The 10491-nt window shown below is 35.0% G+C and overlaps 1 protein-coding gene across 1 annotated transcript; it reads left to right on the top strand.

Annotated features, from left to right (window-relative positions):
- Window positions 1–4365: 4365 nt before the first annotated feature.
- LOC113738660 (WRKY transcription factor 72A-like) lies at window positions 4366–8679 on the top strand. Its single transcript, XM_027265901.2, has 6 exons — window positions 4366–4560; window positions 4943–5023; window positions 5913–5990; window positions 6134–6697; window positions 6792–6905; window positions 7472–8679. Exons 1-6 carry the CDS (start codon window positions 4435–4437, stop codon window positions 8429–8431), a joined length of 1923 nt encoding a protein of 640 aa, XP_027121702.1. The 5' UTR covers window positions 4366–4434; the 3' UTR covers window positions 8432–8679.
- Window positions 8680–10491: the final 1812 nt, after the last annotated feature.

Here is a 10491-nt window from a genome sequence, read left to right as displayed (position 1 = left end):
TCCAAGGAAAGCTCGTGGGGCAATTCGCCTTGACAAATTAGGGTTACCATCAATTCGCAAAATAAGACGTATGTGAGACGAGTTTATGTTTTGTATTTCTTCTTATCAATAAACTAAAAAGTTGATCCAAAAAAAAAAAAAATCTGTAGGACTTGATAGATTCATGGCAGCTGAAGGAAACTTGTGTCAAATTTTCCATGAAAACGATCTCTCAATTTGGTACCTAAGTGACTTTTCTCCAGGTGGGGATAGTATTAATTCCTTCATGATATGAGCAGTTTCACAAATCAAAGACCTACAGTTTCTCCGTCTATGTAGCGATTAATTTTGCATTTTACTTTTCTGAATTTCTAGAAAATATCTTAAGGACGAAATTAGTTTCCACCATGCTTCCACTGTTTCTAGTTTTCTAACTTCCTGTTTTAAGGATTGGACATGATTTACAGGTTGAGACTGAAGAATTTTGACTCTTCATCCAGGTTATACATTCTTTCCATTCTATTGGAACGAATTCGTTTCATGTAATTATTTGAGATTTTTGTTTTTATTTTTAAGGAAAAGATACACATACCGAACAATATTAAGTAGTGGAAAGGACGTTATTAAAGATCAAAGGACTGGAAATTAAGAGAGCGCAATAAAATTGCAGTTGAAAAGAGATCCTAAGTGCATGCATGAAATCTTTTTTTTTTGGATAGAAAAGAAATTTTTATTAAGAAGAAACCAAGTCCAAATCCATTAAATTATTGAATTGTTACATACTTTATAAACTGATACATTTGAGTGAATATCATATTAAGTGATAAGTAAATAATTCATCGCATATTTTTAGGAACAAGTTTTATCTAAGAAATGCAGTGCCACTTAATTAATTCACATATTTAATTTTTTATTATCAAACGCATATAAACATGTTAAAATCTGAATCCATTCAATTTAAATGCTGAATTGGATTATCAAACAAGACCTAAGTTCCATATTATCAAAATCTTTGACAAAGCAAAAGTGAATCAAGAAATTTTTAGCAATTAGGGGTCTAAGATTAGGCCACATCAATTGCCATCCCATTCCCTTCTGGGCCCCAATCATATCGTGCATCACCCCAGCAATGGTCTAGAATCTCTTACCTTGTGTTTCACAAGGTACATGCATACACCACATAATTGATTTGTTCATTCAACTTCAACGAAAGAATAATTGGATCTGAGAATTATTTGTGACTCACTTCCATCCCAATGCATAACACAAACAAAACAAGGCCGTGAAAAGCGAAAACCCTACAAGTAAACTAAGGAGGTCTTTGGTTCGTATTCAAGAATCAAAATCATATTAGGAACATGAAATGTGGTCTGCCGTTCTTTGTATTACGTTCTTCAAGCTACTTTCAGTTCAGATTTCTCTAACTGCAATTAGAGCTGTTAAGTCAATCGAGTAGTTTGAAAACTCGTTAGAACTCGACTCGTTAAGGCTCGAACTCGACTCGTTAAGGCTCGAGCTCGACTCGTTAATTTTGGTTAATGAGTCGAGCTCGAGCTCGAAACATGCTTGTTTAGTTAACGAGTCGAGTAAGCTCGGCTCGTTTGATACTCGAGTAATTCGTTAGAACTCGTTAATGAAGGACATATTTGTCATTTTAGAAATTAAAATTATAAAAATTATAAATTATAAATTTTTATTAAAGTTAATTTGCACAAGCTCGGTCTCGAGCCATATGTACATTTAACGAGTCGAGTTCGAACACATTTTAAAGCTCGTTTTCCTAACGAGTTCGAGTCGAACTCGGCTTGAATTAAACTCGAGTCGAACTCGGCAGCCAAATACTCGGCTCGACTTGGCTCGATTAGCAGCTCTAGCTGCAATGGGGATCGTTAGACTTTCTGATTAAATATATACCACACGTTGAATTTTCGCATAGATATTGTAAGTATATAACGGACCAGAATTAAAAATAAGATATTTGAATACAGGAGGCAAAGCTCAGTTGAGTAGATTTAAACCAATAATTACATGTCAACTTTTCCAATCCCAAGGCTAAATTGGTTTTGCTGTGTTGGATCACACGTTTACAAGTCGACCATATAATCTAGTGCATGATTCTTTTGTTTAGAAAATAATTAACACCGCTTATAAACAGGTTTAATAATCACTTTCCTCCATAAGGGTTTCGATCTGAGTGCATGGAAATTCATTGCAAATTAAATGCTTTGGAGTTTCAACTTTCAACTCAGAAAGTTAGGTAATTAATCAGTTTGTCCACTTCGTGATAGTTTTATTTATTTCTTTTTTATTCTTTTGATTAGTCAGTTTTCTAATTAATTTCTGATATGACTTATGAATACTTCTTTTAATTTGGACTAATATCATTCATCTTGTTCTGCGCATTATCTATTTTTTGTGTAAAGAAAATCAAAATACAATGGAAAAGTTTAATTTTCTTGTCTTGTAAGGAACTTGTATTGCAACTTAGTATAATATTTTGAAGTTATGAGCAATCAGAATTTCCAAACCACTATAAATTAAATTCAGAGAGTGCTTTTTCATCACAGTTTTTATACAATTACTCACACAGATTACAAACTACATATGTGAACTGCTTAATTATGCATGTAGAATTATACAAGACATACACATAACTGTTTTTTTTTAAAAAAATTAAAAACTAGGTTAGTTAACCGGTTGATGTTACCTTGATTAAAGGTATTGAAATTACAACATTATCTCTAAACTATTGTAAGTCAAAATGTTCCATAGTTTCTTATGTTTGGGGGTTTAGACCTCTGAAATCATATATCACTTACAAAAGTTATTATAGATCGTCCATCAATACAACCCTCACATAAACAGTGAGATTCAAACACACAATCTTTTATAAGGATTCAAACACACGATCTTTTTTTGTGTGAAAAAGTAATATGTCGTTACAAATTGAATCAACTTATATTGGACTAGTTTCTGATTTCACAATGATAATTTGTATTCCCACGTCCACAAATTGCCACATTTTTATGGCAATACAAAAGCCCCTATTTTTCACCTCCACAACCGTAGTTTATCCATATGAGCTCCCCCATAATTGTCCCAGAGAAAATGACATTAAAGTCAACCGCATGGGACAACCTAGCATACTCGTATTTTGACTTGTGGAGGACAGACTTCCGGCAGTCATCGGAATTGATTTCGACGGTGGTGAAAAATTTTGACCGGTACTGTAGACGGGACGGTGTGGCCATATGACTTTTTTTGCGTAACTGAGGAATCTTCAACGATAGTAGCTGTTATTGTGCTAACAGTAGTATTAGAAGACTTAGGACCTAAATAAAACTACACACGGTCGGAGCGGGGGGTGGGGGGTGGGGAGTGGGGACCCGATTATTGCGGCTCAAACCCCTCCTTTTTCTTTTCTTTTTTTTTTCGTCTTTTTTGTTCTCTCTGACATGTTATACCTAAAAGACTTAAACGTTGAAGTTGAATTCTTCCCTTCAATTTGTGATTGTTTAACATCAAAGTAGTGCAATTGGCTCATCCTAGAGTTACGTATGACTTTGGGGTCAATGGTCCTTATCATGGAGGGATTGAGACTTTAGTTGTCTCAAAGTTAATTGGACCATAAAATGTATGTGCTAACGTAATAAGTATACGCGTTAAGATAACATGTGGATATATATATATATATATAAAGAAACAAAATAATTTTTTTCGAATAATTGAAAGTCGGGTTGTGGATTCAATTTCGTCCATCAAAACTCAAATTAAACTTGCTTGATCCAATGATTGTATGGTGCAATTGGGATTTAGGGTCGGAATGGTTACAGGAAGCAACCGTTCTGAAAGGTTGATGGCCAAGATTTGGTCCAAAAAAAATGTAAGATCCAAATTTCATCTTGTACATTATTTTTCACACCATGTATAGGGTTCACAAAATTTTGTTATATAATTATATGTTGTGCAAAGTGAATTACTTCATGTACAAAATGTACAAAATCGATCCGGATAGTTTCTCTGTTGACTGTTTCTGCCCCAAATCCGGTGCAATTGCTTTGCCAACTATAAGGTATCCCTTCCCATATAGATTGGGTTCGATTTTCAATGTCCTCTTGTCTTTCCCTTATATATATATAAACTTGAAATTACAATCTTAGAATATAATTTAAAATAATTTCTTTCAATTTTCATTGTCCCGATTAAGTCTAACTAGTCGCATATTCTAATTTCCCATCTAAAATCATTTGAAAAAGAAAAAAAAATGATTCTACAACTGGGCCATTGACACTTCTGTTTGTGTGTGCCTATAATAGGTGAAAGCCAGTTAGATTGAATAATTTAGACAAGTCAAATACTGCCGGCTCTCTCTCCTCATAAAAGAAAGACCATTGTGTTATCAAATACATTATCAGTCCATACAAGTCTTGGTAGAGATAGGAAGAGGAAGAAGACATGGATATGGAGGCTGCTCCAAGAAAATCTGTCCATGGAGGTAGTTCAGTCAAGAAGGAAGATCAGGAGAAGAAAGCTGAATCAAGTGGTGATGAAGATTGCTGTACAGAAGAGGGTTTCCTTAAGGTAATTAACTTAATCTTCTTCTTCTTTTCAGCAATTATATTTTCTGATTCTTAGAAACAGGCCTAGATGACAAGAAATATTTGTTGAAATCCATCAGTTTTATGAAACCATCTGAACATGTTATTACTTTGGAACGTTAACTGCCAATAATCAGAGCTGAACGCAGAAGATAAAGGTTTATATTTTCAAGAAAACATCATGAGGATAGTAATAGATTGAGGTCTAGCACCTTTTGGACTTTTTCTAACTTATTTGGCATCACATTAGAAAGTGAATTTTCGTCTTCGGGCCTTTTGTTTTCAATATAAGATGCTAATTAAAGAGCTATCAATTTTGTGGTGTATACTATTGAATCCGAACCTGATGCTACTGACTATTGCAGGCTGGAAATGGAAAAGGAGGTCAGGATGATAAAATACACCAATCTTCACCTAATCGACAGGATTTTACAAGTAAAATACAGGTACAAAAAAGTTCCTTTCCTCAACTCATCGATTCCATGATAGTTTTAGAATATACCAAATTTATCATTGCAAGCAGAAACAAAAAAGAAAGTAGAAGCTTCATTTAGACATCTTTGGTCCTCAAGTTATTTTTCTTTTTCCTAATGCATAGTCTGTATAATTTTCCACCAAAGAAAAGGGTTCGAATTTTACGGCAAGTCTCATGCAAGAAAACTTTTACATCTAATGGTTCTAGACGGAAGTACCTTTAATTAGAAATTTCATTTTTTGTGGTGAATCCCTTTAGCAAACAAATGAAATTCAAACACTACTCACCAGATACTTCAATAATGACGAGAGAAAAAAAGAGAATTGGATCTACTTTCCAAGTGTGAAACCTGCAAATGAAGGTTGTCGATGAAAGGCATATTGTTCTCAATCTTGTTCTTCAAAAGGTTAGATCATCACACATCAATTATTATTCAATACTCTTAAAAAACATTTCGGCTACCTGCAAAACCTTTGACCGCTGTTAATGGTTTATACGTGACCGTCACTGTTTTCATTTGTTCAAAAACCACTAGGTACGACTTTGAACAAAACAAATTTTTATGTACAACAGCCAAATTAATATTGTTCTCGTCTTTGATTATGCCACTTGTCAATTAAATGTCAAAAATCCCCTAACCCGCTATAGTATTGTTGAGTGAGATATGAATCTTATTAAATTCTATCTAGCATAGGTATCTACATGACAAACTCTTAGATCCTTGAATGTTTACCTAATGCATTACAACAATTTTGGGGAAAACATTAATTAAAAAAAATTTGATAATTAATTAGTAAAGTGTAAACCCTATTTTGTTTATGTATTTCCCTAAATATGTTACTAAAGCTATATTTTGACAGGGCTTTTTCATGCCTAAGATGGAAATGACATCCTCAGAGTTCAACTCCAATGTATCTTCTTCAGCCCAAGCGGGACAGGTTAGCACTTTAATAATTTCAATATCATTTGCTATTGAGCAAAAACAATGTTGTCGATCGATACGTATTATGTACTCATCTATACTAATATTGTACATGATTAGTGTGGTACAAATGTACTCATTTTGCATGTGATAATGTAGGCTGATCTTCTTAAATCAACAAAAGCTGAAATGGGAGAAGTGATGGAAGAAAATCAAAGGCTGAGAATGTGCTTAGATCGAGCAATGAAGGACTATCGAGCCCTTCAGATGCAGTTCAATGATATGGTTCAGCAGGAACCTAATAAATCTGCTGAACCTAATAAATCTAGTAGCACAATAACCACTCATCAAGAAACTGAAGAACCTGAACTCGTCTCCCTAAGTCTTGGAATGAGTTCAAGTGATGGGAAGAAAGATGATCATTTTTCCGGCAAAAACCAAGGGAAAGAAAAGGTCGATAAGGACGGTGACCATGATAAAAAGGTGTTGGCACTTGGATTGGACTGCAAGTTTGAGTTGCCAAAAGATCAAGAGAATGAGCCTTCACCTAATCCCAGCCTGGAGGCTAGCTCAGGAGAAGTGAAGGAAGAAGAAGGTGGGGAAAAATGGCCACCACAGAAAAGTCTCAAGAATGTAGTGAGAAGCGAAGAAGATGAGGTTTCCCAGCAAAACCCTGCCAAAAGAGCTAGGGTTTCTGTGAGAGTCCGATGTGACACCCCAACGGTAAGAGTAGATCACAGTTGCATCTTAGTTGGGGATATTAATGTAACAAAGAAGTGTTTACAAGGCTTTTTCCTTTGCTTTTTCGTCAATCCAGATGAACGATGGATGTCAGTGGAGGAAATATGGACAGAAGATCGCAAAAGGGAATCCATGTCCTCGAGCATATTATCGTTGCACTGTTGCACCCAACTGCCCTGTGAGAAAGCAGGTAGGATTTATGTGTGTTTGGATGTTGAATGTCTGAAGTAAGCTTAGTTTATATGGTTCTTTAATGTGTGTGTGTGTGTGTGTTTTTTTTTTTTTTTTTTTTTGGTGGTAATACAGGATCGCAATCCTGAATTGCTCATGTTTAATCAACAATAACCACTTGTTAAAACTACAATCACATTACTGTAAACTTCGATTTATTTTACATATGCACTTCTATTCTTAAAATGGACTCTCATTTTCTTTTGCATCTCACACTTGAATCTTGATAATAGTGATAATAGTTGTTTGAAACTTTGGACGGTCATGTCACGAGATTAGGTGAAAAAGGACAATGTTTATTCACAAGAAGATGTTGAAATATTCAAAAATGATGATTACATCCTAATAAAGTCCTTAGAATGATATTTATTTCGACAAATAAACGTTTGTTAGTTAAGTTTTTTTCCATTTAATTACTTGTTCCGTTAGTCATGCTATTTAAATTTTACTGAGTCAAAAGTCAAGCAGCTGCAATGATGGCATTAAATTGTGGAGAAAGTGATTTTTCATTGCCAAATTTTGTAGGTGCAAAGATGTGCTGAGGACATGTCCATTTTGATAACCACATATGAAGGAACGCACAACCATCCACTTCCTGTCTCAGCCACAGCAATGGCTTCCACCACTTCGGCTGCCGCTTCCATGCTAATGTCTGGTTCCACAACCTCCACTTCAGGCCTTCTACCTCCGTCAAATTTCGCCTCGGCTAATCTCAATGGACTAAACTTTTTCCTCTCGGATAATTCGAAACCAAAGCCATTTTACCTGCCAAATTCTTCACTCTCGTCTTCACCTTCATTCCCAACAATCACACTAGACCTCACCACAAGCTCAAACGCTTCTTCCAATCTAACCAAACTAGGTAGTTTTCCTCCTAGATCATATTCTGCAACACGAGATCTCAACTTCAGCTCTCTTGAATCCAATGCATTGCCTCTCTCATGGAGCAATGGAGTCCTTAGCTATGGACCCCCCCAAGCTCAACCCTACAATAAAAACCAAAGTATTAGTTCCCTGAACTTTGGAAGACAGCCACAAGAAACCCTTTACCAGTCTTATTCACAAAAGAATCATCCTATATTGAACTCTTCTGCACAGCAATCTCTGCCAGCAGAAACCATTGCAGCTGCAACTAAAGCAATCACATCAGACCCTAGCTTCCAATCGGCATTAGCCGCTGCTCTCACATCCATCATCGGCTCCGGTACTGGTGGCACAACTGGAGCTCCAGTTAGCCAAACTTCAGCAGATAAATCCGGCCAGAATTTGAAGCTGAATGATCAATCATTTCCTATTCTTTCTAGCTTCCCATCATCCACTTCAACCGTGAACAAATGTGCTCCAACCTTTCTCAATTCTTCCAAGCCACCATCTTCAGCGAATTCTCAGCCCGGAAGCTTGATGTTCTTATCACCTTCATTGTCGTTCCCTACTCCTAGCAATAAATCTACATCTCCAGGAGACAACAGGGACCGTATAAGTTAATCCTTTATTCCCCCTTTTTGTGCATGGTTTTTGGCAACCTTGCAACTCTCTCTCTCTCTCTCTCTCCTTTTTTTTTTTTTTGGCAGCTCTAAAAGGATAGGTATAAATTAAGATATTAAAGAAAGATTTGTAATTTTGTATAAGGAAAGAAATTTTGCATTGGGATTTTAATTTTTTTTTTCTCTTTCTTTGAATTTTCGAAATAAATAAATTAATATTCATCAAGGAATGATGTATGGTATTGAAAATTTGTGCGTGTGGGACGGTGACCAGGGGTGATTAGAGTTGAATAATCGCCACATTTTAATTTTTGTTATGACAAGTTGTGAATATTGATTTGTATATGTTATAGTTTGACTGGATCTGAGCTGGTCTTCTACTCTAATCAATTGGTAACCAAGTCTACCACGACAGGGATGTTTCTTCTATCTACATTCAAAACTGCTAAATGACAAGACTTATTAATCACGTGCGTTTACCATCAATGGGTGGACTAATAATTACTATGTTATCCATCCATGCACGTTAGGTGTGGAGGACATTCATTTCCAGACGTTTCAGGAGACAAACAATTCCTAATTCGTAAAGAACCATAATTACTTGCCACAGGATGCAACTTTCAAAGTTATGCAAGTGTGTGTCTGTGTGTGTATATACACACACTTAATTAGTCTTTTGAATGCTGATTGTAGGCGTCTTTTCTCGCCCCATCTTGTAAACGTTTAATCTTTGTTTAATATCTACCCCTTTTCCTACAATATATATATATATATATATATATATATATATATATATATATATATATATATACACACACACATACTACTGTTTGTCTAATAGATGCCTCCTTGTCAAGATATATTTCAAATATTATATTTCTGAAAATATAAGATGAATTAGGAAAAATAAATAAATACAAGGGATGGTATATATGTAAGATTAAATAGGGAAAGTATATAAATAAATACGAGAGAGGATAATAATTATTAATATGTGTATATATATATGGTAGATTAGGTGAATAATAGATACGTTAATGAATGTTCTAAGGACGCTTGTTAAAAAACCTATATAATATATACACACAGACACACTCCTTCCTCCTAACGTGTGACACACAATGTAACTACAAAAGTCATGAACGTTTATAACACATAGGTCGTGTTCATTGGAGATTGGTGGAGTTCTAGTATGATATTATAACACGAATTTTGTCTATAAATACCTTAATTTTGCATTGCTAAAAGGTCCTGAAAATTTTTTTTCTTGCCCAAATGTCTTATTTCGATTATTCAAACTTGAAACTTACTTTGGATATGCTCGTAGTTCACCTGGCAAATTGTACACTAAAAGCATCAGATATGACAAGGTATAACTGGATTTCAATTCATTTTTTTCATATATACCACAAAATGCTAGCTACCAAACCCTTTACTCTAAATAAATCCAACCATCCAGATGTCCAAAAAATCTCAGCGTACGTAGACATCTCAAAGCCACTGATAAAGTCTTACATTTGGATAAAACTCGGCCTAGCTAGACGTTTCATTTCCACATCAAGTAATCGGTCCAAGTAAGTTGGAAAAATCCCACTGCCCGAATCAAAATCCAGGAGGACTAAGGATGATAAGCAGCATATCAGGGAAGGGATATGAAGTCAATTTGGAGTTGGAAGGGTTTAATGTGTTTAACTCGTGTCCCAAAACTGTAAATTTAAGGGTTAATTTCAATTTTCACTCTTCAACTATCCAAATTCTCATTTTGGTCCCTATATTTTAAAGTATGACACTTTAATACCTAAGCGTAAAATCTATTTTACTTTAGTTTTCAAAATATAAAATGTGCTCACTTAGTCCCTAAAATATAAAACTTTTCCCATTTCCGACCACAATGTTACTTAAGCTAGACAAATTTTATATTTTAGAGATTACCCACACTGAAGTTTAGAGACTCAGTTAAAATGTTGCTATAATTAAAGAGCGTTTTTTTTTTTTTAAAAAATTTTCAATCGCTCCATCTTTACCACCCAACCCAACCCTCCCCCATATTTGAAGGATGCA

Source organism: Coffea arabica, chromosome 4c, assembly GCF_036785885.1.
Source record: "Coffea arabica cultivar ET-39 chromosome 4c, Coffea Arabica ET-39 HiFi, whole genome shotgun sequence".
Taxonomy (NCBI): domain Eukaryota; kingdom Viridiplantae; phylum Streptophyta; class Magnoliopsida; order Gentianales; family Rubiaceae; genus Coffea; species Coffea arabica.
Note: the sequence above shows the minus strand (reverse complement) of the source record. Positions and strands in the feature narration are given on the sequence as shown.

Excerpts from the sequence above, each read along its gene's own strand:
- LOC113738660 (XM_027265901.2), top strand. The coding sequence starts at position 4,435 with ATGGATATGGAGGCTGCTCCAAGAAAATCTGTCCATGGAGGTAGTTCA. Across the intron at positions 4,561-4,942 it reads CAGAAGAGGGTTTCCTTAAG|GCTGGAAATGGAAAAGGAGG; the intron begins GTAATTAACTTA and ends TGACTATTGCAG. Across the intron at positions 6,906-7,471 it reads ACTGCCCTGTGAGAAAGCAG|GTGCAAAGATGTGCTGAGGA; the intron begins GTAGGATTTATG and ends CAAATTTTGTAG.